This window comes from Pterocles gutturalis, unplaced genomic scaffold, assembly GCF_000699245.1.
Source record: "Pterocles gutturalis isolate BGI_N339 unplaced genomic scaffold, ASM69924v1 scaffold20415, whole genome shotgun sequence".
NCBI lineage: Eukaryota > Metazoa > Chordata > Aves > Pterocliformes > Pteroclidae > Pterocles > Pterocles gutturalis.
Window position 1 is genome coordinate 3916 of NW_010146339.1, and position 21438 is coordinate 25353.

The 21438-nt window shown below is 36.7% G+C and overlaps 1 protein-coding gene across 1 annotated transcript; it reads left to right on the plus strand.

Annotated features, from left to right (window-relative positions):
• Positions 1–4614: 4614 nt before the first annotated feature.
• Positions 4615–20158, plus strand: STK17A (serine/threonine kinase 17a; the record flags this gene model as incomplete). The annotated part of the gene is made up of 6 exons (XM_010085714.1): positions 4615–4827; positions 11543–11687; positions 17548–17674; positions 18402–18450; positions 18559–18738; positions 19490–20158. Coding segments are annotated over 6 exons (1048 nt in total), but the record flags the coding sequence as incomplete, so codon positions are not given.
• Between the last annotated feature and the right edge of the window lie 1280 nt (positions 20159–21438).

Here is a 21438-nt window from a genome sequence, read left to right on the forward strand (position 1 = left end):
CCACACTTCAGCAAAAAATGTTTGATGTGAGTTGTGTAATAAGTTGCATATAGTTTTGTGGATTTCAGAAGAGTTTTCTGAACTTTATAGAAAGTAAATATCTTCACATGAATTGGTGTTATTCCTGCATTCGTTACTGTAACAGGGTTTTATAGGTCACTTTAAAAATAATTATTAAAGAAAGGTTAGTTCTCTGTTCTTCTGAGCCTATGACAACCCAAATTAACTGGGGTGACATAAATGTTCCTGCTTATCTGATTTGACGTTTGGTTTGTGATTTGAGGGTTTTGCTTTAAGCCATGATGTATGCCAGACAAAACAATGCTAATTCTGTTGGCAATCTGAAAAGATGACACTGAGCTCCTTTGTAGTCAGATATGATTTATCTTAAATCATAATTCTTGAATGAGACTCTTGTGAGGACGGAGAACTCCTATTTTCCTATTCATGTGTCCCTTCAAAGCATTTTTGTTTGTGTTTGGATGACTGGTAGTCAGTTTAACTTCGGAAATGCACGTTAGGTATTCCCTCTCAAAGTTGTTCCTCCTTCAGTGCAGTGTTCTCACTGTTAATTCTCACTGCTGTTCTCACTCTTCTCAACACAGTCATAGCAATGCTCTGATCTCATACTATTTTCACTATTTAATTGATTTTTTTTTTTAATAAGGAGTTCTGAAAAGTGGGATTTTAAGAAAAGATTAAGCACGTGCAATGTGTACTTCATGGGAAAACTTGTTCATCTCTGTCTTATCTACTATTCTGTCTCTATCAAAAATAAATTCTTTACAAATTTATCTTCTGCTTAACAATGCAGTGGATGGTAATCTCTGGATCTTAACTCCGAAATTGACCGAGGCATAAATCTAGATTGCTGCGTAGTGATGAGTTCTATTAGCTATAAACAGCAGGTTTGTCAAGTTTTATCTTTTTAGGGCTTGTATTCAGAAAATATGAGCTCCACAGACTGTAGTTATAATAGCTCTAATTACAGGTATAGCCATAAAGAATCTGGGCAGGATTCTTGCTCTTAAAGAACTAGGAATTAGTATTTGTCAGCTGGCTGAGCTCCCATGTCACCTGTCCCTTTTAATTACGTCACCTATCAGGCTTCTGGCCAGCTCAGCTAAGCCGGACATGCGTGGCCACACACGGTGGTGGCCCTTGCTGCTTCTTGCTGCCCAGTTCCATAGTGACTAATGTGCAATGAATCGGCAACTTTGTACTCATTAGGCTAATTAACTTCCTTCCAGATAGATGTTGTATGCAATGCAAAACAACACTGTGCTTCTTGAAAGATGTATTATAGACATTTCAAACTTTTCTAAACCACTTTCTCTTAGTCCTTCTCTGCCGCTAGAATTAAAAGCTTTTGACTCTGCACTAAGGTGACATTCACCCGGAAGGAAACTGTGCATTCAGAGACTATTCAAGAAAAATAGAGAAGGCTGAACCCAGGGGTCTAGGCTTTTGGTATAAAGGCTTAGTATCCACCAGGTATTAAAATAACTTGCTGTCAAAGGGCTTATCTGTTACTCTCAATTGATTTTTCTGTTGGGTTTTTTCTTATCAGCATCATCACCAGGGTTTTTTTTTGTGTGTGCTGGTTTTGGTGACAAAAATCTCAGCAAGGATTTTAACACTTTTGATAAATGCATAGCTTTATATCCCACACCAGTCATGCAGATGCATGTCTTCATTTGGAATAACTTAAAATCCTTTGCATTGGCTACATAAGGAAGGTTGCTCTCAGTTGTGGTTAGGATTGCAGTGGTGGAGGGATGTTGATACTGGTGGTTGCAACACTAACATCACACACTTCCTAGAGGTCTACCTAAAAGAAACACTCTCCTTGCAATATTTTTGGGATCAGGAGCATTGTTAGCACGTTCCTATGTTTCCTGATGAGCTGTCTCTACTATACACATATGTTATTTCTTTCAGTGTGGTTTTTGATAGGTGTGTACTGGGCACCTAGCGGGTTGTTAGACTTTATTCCTCCTGTGGTGTTCTGTGGTAACTCTACAGCTGAAATAGCAGGGCGCAAGCAGTGAGGCCCTGAACCAAAGTTCACCTCTGGATGAACCTCACAACCTAACAATATAACTAATATGTATAATATTGATCACATACAGAATGTATTCTTACGAATATATGCCAATTTATAAAAGCATTGCTGTAACGCCTGCTGTGTCAGGTCAGTCAGCAGAAAGGTGCTGGTTGTGTGACAGCAGCCACGCTTGTTAAAACGGATGTGACCATCGCAACCAACATCTACGTAAAAGAATGTGGCAGGGCCATGACAGGCTTTGTTGGGAGATAGATAATCAGGATTACCAGATGCTTTTACTCTTGTTAACTTCCTTCTGCTGCTCTGGCTAAACTCAAGACAAAAGTTAACAAGGGGAAAACCACACCAGATGTTTTTTGCAGTTTGAGATGTAAAGTTCTTTGTTCAACTGTATAAAAGCAGGGAATGTTTGCAGGGAAATTTGGAAACCTCATCTATATGGTGGACACACTGTATAGAAATCTCCCAGTTGTCGGGAAGGGTTCTCCAAATCCCCACTGCAGCTGGGCTCCCCAGCGACTGTGGATCTGGATGATGGTAACGTATTCATAGGGCAGTTGGTGATGGATCTTTCTTAATCACTATTGCTAACTCTTTGTAGTAATGATTAGATGCATTACCTTATTTTATGCTTGCTAGAGTAGTTCGCTTATTATTTCACTGCTTTACCTTATCTCACTTTGATTTATTTTCACTGTATTATTTTCCTCATTATTTTATCACTTTAAACATAAGCAAAAATAAGCTTACTTCTTTGGTGCCTGTGTCCTGTGTGGTAACCCCATCGATTAATGCATTTTATAATGAACTTTTGACCATACCTTCCTAGTGCTGCAGAATCCTGTGATATTATTTTCATGCATTAGCAAAGTGAAATTTGTCTTAACGTATATATTAGTAATTAAGAACTTTCTCCCAAAAAATTGGATTCAAGACATCGAAAGCATAGTCTTGCAGTTTGTCCACCTTCACAGCCATGTGGGCTGTGCTCTGATCTCGTTTTAATACCTATTATGCTGTAGATAATGTGTGCTTATACAAAATATTATTCCTGTAGGAATAACTGTGGCTGTATCAGTGGTTAGAAGTCAGATTATTTTAGTGAGATTGCCTAGCAAATACCAACTTTGTGGGTGCTTTTTTGACGTAATTCATTTAGACTAGGTAATTTTGAAACAAATGCCTATTAAAAGCAAGCTAACCACAACTTCTTTTAGCAGTTACATTTCATGGAAATATAAGTCTGCCAATAGGTAAGGAGCTGTGGGAGTGAAAACGTTGACATGAGCTGAATTAGTTAATCCTGTGCACTTCAGTTTGGAGGTACGAGAGGCAAAACCTATGAAATTGTATTCCAAACCAGATGAGGACTCTTATTTTGGTTTCAGCAACCCTACAGTAAGTTAAGTGAAGAAGAAAAACAAACATCTCCAAACTATTCCTGCAGCTTCATAAGAAAATTTTTGCATATAAATAAAAAAACCCATTTTGATCACTATACCTGTATGGTAAGAACTAAAAAAATGTTATACCTCAAGGTATGAGAAGTCATCATTGCACTGGATGACAAATATTATTTAATAGACCTTTTCAGTCTAAAAATCCCTACTGTATGAATGGAACAGAGTGGAGCAGGGGGCGTGGGACTCTATGGCAAGGAAGTTTAAAGCAGACACTTCAGTCCAAAGTGCTGTGGAGGAAGTCTTCTGACGTAAGTGCTGCATTGTGGGCTTAGCTATAGCCTGCTGGCTTGGTGTAACTCATCAGTTGTGTGTTTTGTCAGAAATGATGCTCATTAAGGTGGGATTAGCACTATGCTCTGTTCTCCTCAGTGTGTGTTTGTATTCACATTATCGTTGTTGAAAAAAAATTGTTAAAAAGCATTATGTTGGACAAGCTGCTTAATTTTTTTTAAGTGATCTGTGTTCCTTCGTTACACAGTGAGACTAAGAATAAGGGATTTTGAGAACTGTTAAACAATCAAAAAACAATGGTGAAAATAAAAAATACCATCTTTGAAAATGCAGAGCAGGGTCTGGATATCACATGACAAACAAAGAAGGATTTTGAGCAGTTATTGAATAAGAGTGTTCATTGCTGTTGCCTTGAATATGGTGGGATACTTCAGAAAACAATAGCTGGGCCATTACTTAGGTTATTGTGACAAAGTCACAGAAAGCATAAATTGCCTGTTTGTACACTCTGGTTTCTGCCAGCTTTTTTAATGAAAGGTTTGAGGATACCTTCATCTTGCAAACTAGCACAGCTTGTTTATTCTGTATTTTTGAAATCAATGTTCCCTGAATAGATAGGGTTTTTAAAGTCCTTATTTTTAATGGAGGTTAAATTACATTCTGGCTTGTGATGTTCCTAACTTAAGTGTAGGGATTATTACTCGGCATGGCATCTTTCTAAATTTAGAACATATTTTAAATGTATTAATTAATAGCGATGTAGTTCAAGTTTCCTGTAATATTAATTTAGAAGGGCCATAGTAATGTTGTCACTAAGGGACTTAATTTTAACTTAAAATTCTTTCATTTCAGAGGGAAATTTGCAGTGGTGAAGAAGTGTATCGAGAAAGACACTGAAAGAGAGTTTGCAGCAAAATTCATGAGAAAAAGAAGAAAGGGCCAAGACTGTCGGATGGAAATAATTCATGAAATTGCAGTCCTTGAGCTGGCGCAGTGCAACCTTTGGGTCATTAACTTGCATGAAGTTTATGAAACTGCAACAGAGATTATTTTAGTCTTGGAATAGTAAGTAGTAGTAATAATTCCTCAATAACCTTCTGCAGTATTTGCTTAAAACTAATAATGTAAAAATACTGTGTGTAAATATGAATAATGTGAAAAGGTTTTATTGCTTGCCTGTAACACATGCTTGAGTTCAAAAAGAATTGCTAAGAAGATCAGTATTACGAAAAGTTATGTGCAGTCTTGTAATGACTGCAGATTATAATAAATTTTTCCAATTATGTAGTGTCTTTCAAAGCTGAACTATAATTTATGTAGTCAGAAAAATCTTTAGTGAAATATGAACTGTGTTTGCTCTCTACTTGTAAAAGAGGAAAGAAGCAATGAGTATCTGTTCAAAAACTGAAGTTTATTTCATTGATAGTGACAAAGGTGGGGTGAAATCTGTTTGGATTTTTTTACCAGTTATGAAGAAGGTAATGTCATTGTTAAAAACAAACTATCAAAACCCCCTATGATCTACCATGAAAAACTCTCTAGATAATTATTTTTTGGGGGAAGAAAAAGAGTAGAAGGATTCAGACCTAGAACAGTTTATTTCAAATGACGTTTAACTTGTGACTCTGTATTTGTGTGTTTTTCCCCCCTTGAGTTTGTCCAGATGGGTGTTCCTGCAGCTGTTGTGGCTGTTCACCTAAAATGCCAGTGGCTTAGATATTTGACATCTAGGTTCCAAGAGGCAGCCAAATGCTCGTTGCTATTCAACTCTGAGATCCTGTTCAAACTCTGGATTTTAAATAATTAGGAGAGGAGCAGTGAAGCTCAATAGTTCAGAAGTGACTTAACCTGCCTGATAAGATAAAACTAGTTTGTACAGCTCTTTTCTTGCTCGATAACAACGTGAAATGGTGACAAATCTTGTGTCACAATCTGATCTTGTTTAGAAGTAAAAAGAAACTATATCTTTAAAGTTCAGTGAAATGGAATGAGACTGTGCCTGCTAAGGTAAACTTCCTTCTAGAATACATTTTTTTTCAACTTCATTGTGCCCTTCTGGAATTAATGATTCATGAAATATTCAAGTATCTGTTATAATGTAAAGGTGTGACAGAGCTTCTGGAGTTGTAACTGCTGTTATTGGGGACTCATAAATACCTGCTTTAAACAGTAGCAGCACAGATCTTACTAGAATACAGTTTAAATTTCTGGATCCCGTAGGGATATAACAGAAGTGGTAGAATACAAACCTCAAGATGAGCAATGGGTTTTGTGGTAGTTTTAATGTAAAATTGCTAGTTTTCTTTTAGAACTCAATTCTGTTACACCTGCAAAACATTTTTAATCCAAAGTATTAACTAGGTTATTCAGTAGTCACCAAGTTGTTCAGTAATTAGCAACATTATGCATCAAACACTCATACCTTGTTTCAGATAAATAGCTGTGTGTTAGAGTTTTAAATTACAAAAACAGTCTTTTCCTGACTTCAGCAAATATGCCTGGATGCTTGAATGTCAGCATGTTCCAGAGGCATGTTGTAACAAAACAGGTATGAATGTTAGTGAATTTCTGCCATTCTGTATGCAGAGGATTAAAGAACATACCTAGACTGCAAGCTTCTCTAGGGCATTTCAGTTTCTATTAAGCTTGATGGTCTGTGTAGCAGATGTCTGTCTTGGGAAGGAGAAAAACAAATACTTAATTGACAGCCACTAACTATCTGCTAAGGTTTTAAAGTGTCTTGTCTTGATGTTGAATCTGTCATAGGGGTGAGGGGGACACCTAGTGCTTTGCCTTCATGAAGAGAAACACTAATGTTACATGGAGAATTGTCTTTTAAGCAGTATCGATTTTTGACAGACAAAAACCTTGATATTCACCACTAACGGTTAATATTAAGTGCTCAGCAGTGGGATGCAGTGAGGCATTACGGTGTTGGCTTCCGCTATAGGATGGCAAGTTGGTGGCTGTCTGTATGCACCCTGACAACAGTCTCCAACTTCTGTTTGTTGGCCCAAGACCTCAAACAGAGGATTTAAGTAGGAGTTGAAAGGGTACATAAGTCTGAAGGGGTGCTATGTGAAGCCTAGAATACATCTGTGGGTCAGTGATGTTTTTGTATTTCAGTGAAAATGGAATTAATTAAAAAGAAAACAGGACCTCTTCTGAAAAAGACAGAGATACAGTCTGGGAAACCTGGCACATCAAGTTTAAAAGGAGAAAAGCAAATTTGATAACTTTTGGCCTCAATATTTGTATGCATCCTACTTGGCTTTTTCCCATTTCTTTTGAAAGGAAGTGCAACAGAGCATCTGATGCTTAAGAAATGGTGTTTTTACAAGTGTTCATCACTGCATGTTTATACATCTGTGGAAGGGATATATGATATTAGTGTGTCATTAGTAGGTCAGATATTACAGAAACCTGTATGTGTAACTTCAAATCTAAACCATTAAGTATTTTTTTGTGAAGAGCTTCTGAACTGAGTGATTTTTCTGCCAGGGTCTTGTGTAGATATAGTAGACTTTTATTATGCTTATTTTAAAAAAAGTTGTGTTTATCATCCTGAAGAGATAGTCAGGGTTTATTTGATAAGCTGGATGAAGTGCTTTTTTTCACCTGTAGTTATTGGGACCTGGATAATGTTTCTCCTTGTATTGTCTTGGACATTACTTATCCTATTTAGTGGAGGTGTGACTGGTTAGAGTCTGCTGTCAGGAAATGATTTGGCATAGGATTCAACAGATAGAACTTGAAGCCAAATCAGTGTAACCAGAAATAACTGTGCTGCTCCAATGTTTGCATCCTGTCTATTAGAGCAATTAACAAAGTTGTTCTAGATGTAAGTCTTAAATCAAGACTGGAGCCCTTCAAAAAGTTTTAGGGGAAGGCTTCTTAATGGCGTTAGTTACCTTTTGTTTGTGTTTCAGTTCTTGGGCTGTCTGATGGGAAGAGTTAAGGCCAAAAGAAAAAAAGATGCCTTTGTGTGAGAACCAAGAACTTAAAGGAACAGTAGCTACAACTTAATGCGTTTGGATGCTTCTCTTCCTATATGTCCTCTCATCAGATATGGATTTACAGTCTTCTCGGGCTTTGGGGACATCGGTGTGTTATGGTAGCCTTACACTTGAAAAATTCTCAGTAAATTTACTTGCTTGTTTACTATCTAATGGTAGGCCTAGCCAAGGAAAGGAGGTATGACAGTCAGCAGTAGTGAACATGAACCTTTGGTGATAGTGTTACAACCACCTTGGTGTGATCTTCCTGTAATATAAGCTCTGGGTACAGAAAGCAGATGAGTTGCCATTTATCTTCCAGAGATAACCCTTTCCAGAAAGGCTTTTGACAGAACATAAGATTTAAGAGGTAAATTTTTGGCCCTTGCAGACTGTATATGGTCTTGCTCAGCATTTGAAACCAAGTGTATTCTAGGAACTTGTTATCTACATATCTGTGCTCTGAGGATTTGTTCTTCTGGGTCTTTCAAAAGACTATCTTAAGGTCTGATCCATTAAAGCGGGGGGAATGTTTAATTTTTTCAGATGCTCTGAAATAGATTTTTTCAGTCTTTTTCTAATGATATGCTAAATGACTGTGTTAGTGTCTTGTAAGTGCACTTGAAAGAAGTAGGAAGCTGAATCCCGTACAGTGCATTGATAAGATATGTTAGAAGGAAGATAAGCAGTCTCCATTGAATTTAAAGTCAACAAGATTAAGGCTTTGGACTTCCAACTGACTTTTAGCTCATTTATGCTGATAAGCAGTAAAAAAATGTTAGCATGCTTTCCATTGATGAAGAACAGTTGGATTTCACTTGAAACTATAGAGGAGTTAATAGCACAACACTGCACAGGGAGTGTGTACTAGAGAAATAATGCATTCTAAGTGACACTGGATTTCAAAATGCTGTGCTCTTAAATATTTCCTTATCAATTTTTTTTTCAGATTAAGATGCCTTGTTTTCCTAAAGACTTTCTTGTCCTGAGGACAATTCTTTTTTTGTATCCCCTAGGAACGTTTTCTGTGGAGATGGGTGGCAGTGCCCAGTGGTTTGCAAAGTTATTTCAAAATGACCATTAGAAAAGCTATAGCTTAACAGAAAATGTGTTCTTAGAGGAAAAATGGGTAAATATTATAAACACCAGAGAACTCCTCATCTCCCTGTATACAGAAATCCTAGCAATGATGTGCTCATGAGACTTTCCTACTACGTATTTTAATCCCTTCTGTGTTTTGATTTTTTTTTTCCCCCCAAACTCTAGCTCAGGAATATTGAAAGTACTGTTAAGTAGCTTGGCAAAACTTGGCATAGATGTGCAGGAGAATCTTTTAGGAGTTGATTTTGACACTGTACTTTCAACCACTGGTGGCTGGGTTGGCTCACAGCTAGCTGACTGTGCTTAAGGGAATCAAGCTCACTTCACAGCAACAACACACAAAACGGTTTTGCAGTAACAAATTTCCCTGTGTTCTTGTAAAAGGTTGCTAGTCACTAGTTTAAACGTGGTCATTTTTTGATTAAATGAATTGGCTGCAAGAAGTTATTCTATCTGCATCCTAAATAGCAAAGTTGATTGAAGAAATGAAAGATTGCATGTGAAACTTAAGTGTAGTATTAAAATTCTAGGTAGCATACATTTTAGCTCGGTGCCTACTTCAATGTTAATTTGTTTATTAGTGTGACTTAATTGTAGCAGATGTCTGCCAACTAGACCCAGAGCAAACAGGGCTTTATAAGGCCCCCTCTGCTGAGTTTTCATCTGGGTCTATTAAAAATGAAGCATCATTTCTGGCTGACAACAGCAATTTTAAGGATAAATCCTATTTCACATAGAATTAAGTAGCAGAAGTACTGTTTTGCTTATTTTAAGTGTCAGAGCTGTAACAGCAAAATCGCGGGGTTGTTGCTGTAAAACACATTGTGTTAGTAATTTTGGTAGCTGATCTTATCACGGTGTGTGTATTATAATTTACTGCTACAAGGAATTAGATCATTCTTCCCAGTAACATATTATGGCATTCTTAAAGTAGAAAGCTTTAATTTATGGATTACAGTAGACATTTTTTTATCCCTGTCTTGAAGATCTAATTGATGTTGCTTTTTCAAAGAATTTGTCTTTAAAATATTAGAATTTACTATCCAGTGTAAATTTTTTAAATGTCATTAGTACCTGAATCCTAGTCACAGATGAAATGTTACTAACTTTTTCATTGAATTAAATAAAAATGTGCTGAAGAAAGATGTGCTTAAAGTGTCAGGCATATACACTTTTTCTATAGGAATTAAAGTACTGATACTCCTTTGAAAACTCATTTTATTCTTGAGTTCTATTATCTTTGTTATCGGATGAAGAAAAATAATTATTTAATGGACTTCTCATTTTTAAAGTAAAATCTTAGTTTTTAAAAAATCAAACTGTAGTTCTGCACCAGTACACCAGCATATAGAACAGAAATATAACACACGTTAGAAAAAGTTAAGATGTAACCCTCTTTTCAATTCTTTTTGCTTGTAAGACAATCCCCAGGGAGAATTTCAAATAACAGTAGTGAGAATATCTGGGAAGGCAAAAACATTTTATAAACCATTAGGCATTTTAAGGCACTAGGGCTGTAGCAGCAAAGTTAGTATTGACCAATTGAAAAATGGAGTATACTTGTGTTTTTATGGGGGTACATAATCCAAATGCACTGGTTTGTAGAACTCTCATTTGCTGTTACATCCTTGTTGAACATGCCTCTGTCTTCAGGATTGCCTGGGTAATATAACTTATTAGAAAAGAGCAAGCAAAGGCAGAATAGATGGCTATGCATCAACAGAGATTCACACTTGTGCAAGTCAGGTTTGGGGTGTCACAGGTTGAGGTAACTGGAGAAGATGCTGTCCTCAGGGGCTTCAGCAACTTTCCCAAGGGATGATGATAAATTTCATGCAGAACAGCATGTATGTGTTAATTTCATTTATACGTTGCTAAGTAGTAATTCAACAATCCACATGCAAAATGGACCCATTCTAATGTTCTTATGCCCATTCTTGGTTTTGTCTGCTCTGCTTATTTTACTTTTGATGCTATATGGTTATGTTGTAAAACAATTTTAGTTCTCTAGAGTCATTGCTGTACAGAGATCGTACTGCATGTGGCTTCGGAGTACTTTAAAAACTTTCATTCATCTGTAGTTATTTTTAGGTTTTTTGTTACTTTGTTATTTATTTAAGCATATATAAACAGAAGATAAGAAAGCAAGCTGAGAACTAAAAGTTTCAAAAGCATTTTTAGATGAAAGTCATTTAAAACTTGATTCATCCCTGTATAACAGAGATTTCATAAACAATTAAATTATAAACTTTATATTTAGTCCTTTGAGGAAGATTGAGGGTGGGGCTGTTTTGCTTTGTGTTTACAAAAGCTTACCTTGGCCAAATTTCCATGTAGTTCCACAGGAATGGCAAAAGGCACATCTTTTATGTAAACACTGTCTTCAAACAGATGTGGCATTCATCTTAAAGCATTGTCAGTACTGTTTCCAAAGTAGCCCCGAAAGTTTCTGTAGTATTCATATTCTCTAAATGACTAAGATCTTTAGTTTTCTCCAAAGCTGCCATACTGCGAAGAAGTCTTCCTAGGCTGTAAAAGCTTGCCAAATGTTTAATAACTGAAAATACCACTATTGGATGCTACCACCTGCTGATCTTGCTTATGCTAAATAAAATAGTGTGAGTAGAACAAAATGGGTGCTATAACTTAGTCTTGGAAATAATAAAATTCATATTGTTCCGTAGTGCTGCTGGAGGTGAAATCTTTGACCAGTGTGTGGCTGAAAGAGAGGAAGCCTTCAAAGAAAAAGATGTTAAACGACTTATGAAGCAGATCTTGGAAGGAGTTTCATTCTTGCACAGAAACAATGTGGTTCATCTTGACTTAAAGGTAAGATTGTTGCTGTGTTTTTCTCATGTGTTCATTAATTGCTGACACCCTTCTTGGTCGTATGTCATAATGTTAATTGGTAATTAACATAATTTTTATCTTACCTATTCATTGAATGATCAAATCCTGCCTTTAGGATGCTGTAAGTACTAGGGTTGCAAGCCTTTTGGGGAGTTTCTATGATTATGTCAAATACAAACAACTTGACGGAGTGAAATGTAATAAATTCAAAAGCAGGTTTTCATTGCACCTTAAATTGTGAATGAGTACTTGGGTTAAGACTTGACTTATTTTTGAAGTGTAATAAAAATGTCTGAGTATTGTATGGCCATTGAAAAATAAGTTTGCTCTTTGAAGCAGAAGGATGGCGGAGACGCTAGTAGTATAAAGTGTAATGTTTCCAAAGGGTTCATACAGGACTGGTAAACAGTATATTAATGTGTTAAATATAGTAACATTTTTGTTGCTGTTTAAATTACTGTAAAACTTCATTTAAATATTTGTCACTTACTGACAAACAGTTGTCCCACACCTTATTGGTATATCAGTTATCGTGATTCACTGGCATAAATATTTTTTTTTCTTGCTGAAAACTAGTTTTGGTCCAAATCAAGAGAAAAGGACAGTTGCCATTGTAAGAAATCCAGGGTATTGCTTATGGTTAAGAAGGGAGTTTTAACAGGGATCCAGAAAACTACCATCTCCTATTGGTGGCAAGCTACAATGGATTTTCTTTATCTTCCATCCATATGCTCATATGGAAGGTGCAATTTTATCTCATTTTGAGGTTGAGCTACTTTATTAGTACTAAGCAAGGCACTATAAAAAGTATCTCACATTAAAATTTTTGAATTCTTTTTACATGTCCAATTCCCATATTTCCTAAGTATGTAGTAAGCTGCAATGTGTTTCTTCTGCTCTATTGCTGAGATCCTTATTCATCCTTAATTGCTTACTCATACTTAATTGCATTTTGGCAGTAGTACAGAGCTACCAGTAGATTCCAGTATCAAGCTATACATAGTTAATATATAACCTATCACATCATGAACTATTCATCTGCTAAAGCAGCTGATGAGTAATATTTGCACAAAGATGTCACCTGCCTGGTTTTCTAACCATCTATTCAAATTATTTCTGTAATCCTTTAAAACTTTCTTTAGCCCATTGATTTAATCATACACATAGAATATTAATAATTGAACTAAATCAATGGAAAAATTTTAGCAAGTGATGTGGGAATAAGTATTCAGAAGGACTGAAAATGAGCAGTTAGAATTCCTTAAATATCCAGCACACTTATACAAGATACTCGCTGTCTCTACTATGGTTGGCCAAAAATATTTCTGTTGAATTACCTTGAGGCAAAGTGTGGGAAATGAAAGCATGTCTTTTGTGGACAGTATATATTCATACATGTTTGTAGTTAAAGTTGTGGTGTTCCTGAGCACTATCAGCTGGGTAGCTGTAATCAGAAATGCACTGACTATAGTACTTGCCTTAATGTCAAAAGTAGACTGGGGTCTGTAATCAACAACAGCTTGTGGACAGGTAGCTTTTTCAAAGTGCAGAAAAAGCTTACTTAAAAACTTTTTCCAACTGCTTAGAAAACTTATGTTGTAAAATCGAGCATCTTTGGTTCTCACTGAAAAATCCAGCATTGCTTTGCTGGTTTCTAAAACTTAATTAGCAGAGCAAACTGTCTAGTGTTTGAGTTTAATATGTTTATACATTACTGCAATGTGTTTTTAAAAAGTGGATCTTCATTGGAATCCTAACTGCAGTGTGATTACTTTCATGATATGTGAGACTATTGGCCTTTTGCAAAATAAGCTTTATGGAAGTCTTCAGAATATTGGCAAATAAAGATGATGGAAACTACAGGATTAAAAACCATGACTTGTGAAGATTGACCCACATGCCTTGCAAGACTTTAAAAGAAGGCCCATTTTTCAAGGAACTCAAAAATTGAAGTGGGGTACTGGTTTTGGCTGCGTGTTTATTAACCCACTGCCCTCAAACCATCTTCTGTTGTATAGTATGGCTCGTGCTGCTTTACCTGGTGGCTTACTGCGCTCTGGAAAGGTCCATCTAATTTTCCATATGTTGCACCTTCAAAAAAAGTCAAGCTCTATGCCCAGAAGATTTGAAGTCAAAGGGTTGTCAGTATGTGATTGTCAGCTCCTTGTTGTAGTTTTATATTATAAATTTAATCAACCAAATCTATGACACTGACAGCTAGCTACCTTTAGCTTCTGTCTGCCCCCTTTACAGATGCAAGATTTTTCCTATGAAAATAAACATTGTAGGAAAAAGGGAGTATTTCAGTGTGGTTTAGCAGGGTTGCCACCTGATCACTGCTTTCCAAAGGCATGGTTCTCCTGAAAGATGGCTGAAACATGGCATGTTTTTAATAGCAAAATGCAATCATGTAATCCAGTTTTGAGAGAGAGCAAATATAATGCTACGGAGTGCAAATTAAGTATCACTTGACAGTATTGTGTTGATGCTATTTAATTTTCAGGGTGTGAGTAGATTGTAGTCAGGAGTCTTTCATCTCCTCTTAATGGTGCATAAAAGCTGCAGAGTAAGAGATGACTCCTTTCTCTGTTTTCATTCGCTGTTTGACTTGATCTTGAATTGGTGTTTGGTAAAAACTTAAAGTAGTTAGGAATGGAAGAGAATTGTAAAAGGTGTGGGGGTTGAGGAAAGACTAGCTGCCTCTTGTATACAGTGGAGATAGGTAAAGAGCCTCCAAGCAGCACTTTAAAATTCCAATATTTCAAGGCAAAAGAACAGTTTAATCTAGAGTTTAAGCCTTTATAGCAATTAGAGCAAAGCTGGTGTTTAATAGGCAGGTATAGAGTATCCAGGTTCTATAGGACCTATTTTGATTATAGCCTTATTTCTTAATTTGAGACTTGCATCACTTATTTTGGGGAATAAAGTGTGATGCCAGTCTAATATGCCTACTCTTTTAGTAACTGTTGCATTTTTTTTCCACTTATACACACTGACTAAAGCAACTCAACCCCCAAGCAAATTCTGCTTTTCCATTTCAACTGCTTAAAGATATGGGAGTCCTTCCATGTTTTTTAGGGCAGACTGATCAGTCTGCATTAGTATCTTAAAACACCATGTAGCTGGGGTATCCCAGATAGTCTGTTTTTCCGGTTTCTGCCCATTATTCCTTGGATAACTCCTCTCTTGTCTTCTAGGGATCTGATTTTTATTTTTTTATCATATGATAAAATTAGATACCTAACTTAATGTTACAGGTTAAGATGAGGCATTAGTTTAAAAACATGACCTTAGTCATACTCTTCTTGAAACTAACTAAAGATACAAGAAATATTAGGGCCAAATGTTCAAAAACTTCTGGAATAATGGCAAGTTTGCAGTATACAGATTTTGCCATCATATAGTCAGCTTGCAAGATTCCACAACTTGCTGGCAAGGTAGGGTTGAAGTTCATAGTGTCAAGAAAGCTCTGCTCTTTTTATGTGACAGTGGCTCAGTCCAATTGAAGTGAAAAATATGACTAGTTAATATTTGCATTGAAAAATGATGCTTTTCACTGCTACTAGTCTAACATGAAGATACAGGTATAACCAACATCTCAAATTCCTAAAGCCCAAGTTTCTGATTGTATTTTTCCAGGCATACTGTCAGCAACTTTTTTATTGTTTTTATAATCTTTCCAAGGGTACTTGTTTCTGGCTGTGCTGATGTGACATTGGGCTAGGCTCAGGTGGTTTTTTTCAGCGCACAACATAAGAGGATCTAAATTGGAACCTTTAAACCTTACTGCAGTAGAGGGGGAGGTTTTTAAATGTTGCCATTGGACAGTTTTAGCCATTTAATTACTGTTTGATGGCAATAGTGAAAGGCCCTCTTTAGGGTGGCTGCCAGGAGAGCCCTCTGGCCTGCATCTCTCTTGCCTTTGTGGGCTAATCAGCATTAGGCAAATGTAGAAGTATTATAGCAGTGGAAAAACAAAAGAGAAACCACTTTGCAGAAGCAGGAAAATTATTTTCCTTTTCTTAAAGCTTTAGAGTAATTGTGTCAAGCTGAAAACTACAGCAAGTTCAAAGCCAGAGAAGAAAATGGTGACTGATATTTCAGTATGAATTGACGTAGGGTTAGGACTCAATTCGTACTGCAGACAAGTTTTTTCTGCATAGGTATGTTTAGAGTAATAAGATTGGTTTTTTAAAATTACAATAAACTTGTAGCAACTACATTATCTACTAAAATATTGTAATACAGAGCTTAAGGGATTAATGAAATGTTTCCACTAAAAACTGTTCCTCATTTAAATACAGAGAACAAATGCTTTTCTCATGCTTTCTATTTGCCTCTTCAGAAAGTAACTAAATTTCCCACTGGGAAGAACATCTGAGAGGCTAATTAGGGAGGCATGGTCAGCTTTTTTTGGATGTTTGCTTTTCTAATACAAATACAGAATAACAAATGTGAACTATAAAGCATATGGTAACGCACAGCTCCAAAAGCCTTTGTACGGCCACCAGATCCCAGTTTGTAAACAAAAAAATTAAGCTGTTCTTAATGCATAGATTTACAAACAGAAAATAGATTGACAGCATCATGGAGCTAGTTTGAAATACCATGGTTTAACTTTGCAGGAATGAAAGAACTTGACTATATTTAGGTCTTGCAGCAAGGAGAACTGGCCCAAAGTTTTTAAAATGTTCTTGCAGTTTTATTTCCGCACTCAAAAGCGAGACTGTTCATGTGAAAGCATGCCTTCATGATTAACGAGGGGATGAAGAGAGAATGGCTCAGTGATGAGAAAAAAAGTATAAACGTTGATGTTAATCCAGTTGGATTATCAGTCAGTGGTTGCTTTAGTGTTCTTGCTCTTTGCTCTCCTCCATTTTCAACCACCCTGATGAAAGATGATCCAGGTTCTCAATAAAGAAAGACTTCATCATTTTCATGGAACTTGTGCTCACCAGAGACATTAATGTAATGTCAGCTGTTGGTGTTCCCATTCAGAGCAGGCAATGATGGAACCCTATGTGACCATTGGCCTGGAGGCAGGGAGGGTCACACTTTTTTTTTTTTTTTGCAAGGATATGCTTCAGTTGCAAAAAAAACCAAAACAAACACTGAGTCCTATTGTCTGAAGTTAGTTTTCAGATTTTTTTTTTTAACTGAGCTAGCATTTAAAATAGATGGTAAGGAACTTCTTAATGACCACAAAGCTGCTTTGAAGGATGACAGCCAAGATCTAGTGACGTCAGAGCAAACAAGTTTATCCAAAGGTGATGCTCTTAAAAACCTGTTTTTCAGGCTGCTGTATTTTTTTTTAACTGTTCTTCAGTTAGTATTCTGTAATACAATTGTTTGTACTTTGAACAAGATTGAGGTCGGTTGCAACAGACTTTCTTTAAACAGGTGTAGTCAAAATAGCTTTGTGTGCTCAGGCTTTTGAAAATTATTGGGTGTTTTTGAACACCGTTCAACAGGAGGTATTTTACACCACCTACTGGAAGGAAGCAAGGAGGGAAGGGGAGTTTAAAAGGTGATGGAAGGACTAAAGGTACAAATGTGGAGGTATTTATATGTTATTGTTAAATGATAGCTACTAGCATGTCTTTTGTATGTGTTCTAAGCTAAGTTTGATTCTCGGTTATAACCAGAAGATCTTACCAGTCCTTTTAGCCTACATGTCTCTTCAAGTTCACGTTGGAGCACAGGGGTGGAGGGAGATCCTGGGTGTTGTACTTGTATTGGAATGAATTATTGCTACTCATGATCTAAAACAATTATGCAAAATGATGGTGTAACAGACATTCTATTTGTGTGATCCTGAAAGTCCCCTTTTGTTTTTCAGCCCCAAAATATTCTACTAACCAGTAAGTCCCCTCTGGGAGACATTAAGATAGTAGATTTTGGCCTTTCAAGAATAATGAAGAGCAGTGAGGAACTACGAGAAATTATGGGAACTCCAGAATATGTAGGTAAGTCGTTACTGTGAGTGCTGTAGCCCTGAGGAGGGGACTGTCCACGCTTTGAGGGGGTGAAAAGAGAAACTGTCTCAGTTTGGTGAATGCCAGTCTGGCTGTGTAGTTCCTGTGTTGAAAGATCAGTTTATTACTTGGATACAGTAGTGCTAGAAAAGCTGCAACTGGTGAGCTCTGCCAGTGTAATGAGTGCTAATTGTGTGCTTGTGTTGAAGATGAGTACACACTTCCAATGATTCTCACCAGCAGTGAGAACAAGTATTACTTGGATTAAAGTTCAGGACCATATATTCAGTCTCTGAATATAATATTTTAGATTGTGGAGATTTGTATCTATTTCATTCTTTTAAAAGCAAATCATTCCACACCTTGAAAATGTACTTGAAAATATCTTTAAGTTGTATAGTATGTCTTTATGGGTATGGGTTTCAGTGCTGGGATACGGAATGTTGAACATTTCTAATTTTTCTGTAAGAAATTTGTATACTGCTTCTGAGAAGGAGATTAGCCTGACTTCTGAAGAGCACAATAAAAGGAAAACAATTTGTTTTACTTAAACAATGAATGATAGTAATCACTTAAGTAACTTGAATAGAATTCTCTGTTTCAAAAGTGTTATGTTTCAAATTACTTTTATCACATGCCCATTATTGCACTATATAACTCCAATGTAATGTCTGCATATGACCAAAAAATAGAACTTGCTTTCTTTTTCCCTCAATAGCTCCTGAAATTCTGAGTTATGACCCAATTAGTACAGCAACCGACATGTGGTAAGTTGAACAAATTAATGGTCATAATAACTTACTTTACTCAAAGTATTTTTTAAAAAAAAGCCAACCCCTAAAAAACTGCTTTTCTTTTTTTTACTTTTAATTTAGGAGCATTGGAGTACTGGCATATGTTATGTTAACAGGGATATCACCTTTCTTAGGGGATGATAAACAAGAAACATTCTTAAATATATCTCAAATGAACGTAAGTTACTCTGGAGAAGACTTTGACCTCATATCAGAGTCTGCTGTGGATTTCATCAAAACTCTGCTGGTTAAGAAACCCGAGTAAGTAAAAGACACAGTTGTATATGCTAATATGTCTGACTGGATTCGGTTTAAATGGAGCAAGTGCTGGCATCTTCATTTTTAAAGTATAAGGGAACTTTGATTATTCATATTTCATTGTGCTATTGCTTTCCATGTACATTTCAGAAAACTGTATGAATTGTAGCCTGTGGTACAGTATACTGACTTCTTTTACACGTGTCTTGCTGGTGTCTTTTAAATGAACTGTGCTCTGAGCCTTTTATTCTTGAGGAGTGGGTGGAGTACTTTACTCTTTTCTGGTTCCTTAGTATGCTTTTCTCAATAAGCAGCAAATTGGAAAATCCAGGTCTCAAAGCAGAAGAGATGTTTTCTGTGTGTGGAACTTCACCAGTTCTTCATGGGGCACGTCAGCTATTCAAATTGCCTACTGCTGGCCTATAGGAATACTTTTAACAATGTAAGAATTGGATAATTTTCCTATATTGAAAAAAGATCTATATGAACTTTGCAATTTGGTTGGCAACATGGGAGTGTAAACTGTGATATTTAAGCACCTATCAACTCCTTTTATTGTAAATGTTAGCAGTTCATCTCCTTGAGCTGCTGTTGGTCTTTTCTGGTACAAGGTAGCTATCAGCATTCTTAAGTTCTATCAGTCAGTCTTTAATACAGTCATATCCTTGGAATAATTTGTATTGATCTCTTCTGCAAGGTACTGGACTTCAAATTCATTTGGATGTTTATTTTAACAATTTTCCTTCCTTTCCAGGGACCGGGCAACTGCTGAAGAATGTCTTCAACATCCGTGGTTAGAACAAAGCAATAATCCTGCTTGCAGGGCCTGGAATAAGATTACAGGAGAGGAGACCGGTGGTGTCACCCAGAAAGATGCAGATTCTGCCTCTGAAAAATCAGTAGATGCTGAGAAAACTGAAGAGGAAGAATCAATAGTGACAGAAGAACTAATTGTAGTGGCTTCATACACACTGGGACAATGTAGGCAGTCAGAAAAAGAAAAAGTAACTGAGCAGAAAGCCATTTCCAAACGATTTAAATTTGAGGAACCATTGCTGCAAGAAATCCCAGGAGAGTTCATTTACTGAACTGTGTGGAGCTTCATAGCTGTAACCGGAAGGCAACATTTGCTACTAAAGTGAACCTGTGATATGCAGTAAATGTTCTAGAAAAAAGAAAATGTTGATAAGTGGCATCCAAGGAAAATGTGCCAAGTTTTTAATTTCATGGAACAGATAAATAAGATTTCAATTGGCTGACAGGAATTTAACAAATATAAAAGTTTATTTTTGTTTGTAATTTTTATTTCTGTTTGAGGGGGTTTTTTTTGTGGCTTGATAGCAGAGTTTTTGTTAATTGCTCCAGTGTTCTGGACAAGTTGATGTTGGAAGTGTTTCAGTGACAGATGTCAAGAGGAGTATTTTAGGATATGTTTTGGTATTTAATGCAAATATATAATGCTGGGTTTTCTTCACACACCTTTTAGCACTTCTGACTTCAGTGGAACTATCTACTGATCTAAAAATCGTATGAGAGGAGAATTTGATCAACTGGTTTGACATAGAGATTTCAAAGTTAATGCTGTGTATATATATTTTTTGTTTACGTCCAGTCAAAGCCCCAGGCTCATCTGGTGTATAGCCAAACAGTGAGCTGGAAGAGATGCACATGTCCCACAGGTGAGGAAATCTGTATTGGGAATGATTCCAGATCACAGTGGTGATACTTCTTTATTTGGGAGCACATTAAAATCCTACTCAAGCAGATGATGAATTTGCTTGTCAGTCACTCTTGAGAGCCAAGAGAGATCGCTCCCTTCCCCTCCTGTGCTGGGCAAGATGTGCTAATAGAATTCAGCTCAGTGTGACTGCACAGTGTTGAGTGGGGAAACAAGAATGACAAGAGGGGCTGATGTCGCTCTGCTGAAGTTACTGAAGTTCTCTCCACTGACTTCACCATGTTAGATCAGTTTGTCCAAGTAACAGTAAATCAGCCCTCAATTCCACCTCGCCCAGAACCCAGCTGGGGCTTTACTGGGAACATGAGGTCATTGCTGCCTTCTTTCTGTTCCTCTAACTGCTGCTTTAAGGAAGAAAGAAGCATCCTTAGGCTAAATTGCATAACCTTGTTTGATATAGCTGTCAGATGAGGAAGAAGATACAGCTTCCTCTGAAACAATGAAGCACAACTCATACCTCGTGCTTCCCAATCACTCTCCCTTAGACACTTGGAAAAACAGCATGTGTGTGATGGGGCAGAGGAGGATTAGGGAGCTGCATGGATGGGTCATAGTTCTCAGTGGACACGGTCCCTCCGAGGACAAAGCTGGGACCAACTGGGCATCAAGACTGAATAGTTTTTGCAATGTACAGGTCTGAGGATCTTGGACTGAGTCCTAGTTTTCTAAGAAATCTTTCATATTGATGTTGTTCCAAAGTTTAATTTTTATGTAATTGAAGTTTAGTACTATTATATTGCATACTGTTAACTATTCAACTATTTATTTGGTTTCCTTATGCTGTTCCTTTGTAATAAACCCTGACTAAAGTTTTCTTGCTATAAAGCAATGAATAGAAACTCTTAAACTAGTTTTTCCTTTTTTCCATGTTGCTACAGACTTTTCTAGTTTCAAATGTACCAAGAATCTTTTTACTCTTTTTTAGTGGACGGGAGTTCAGTGCTCTGTACTAATATTACAGTTCT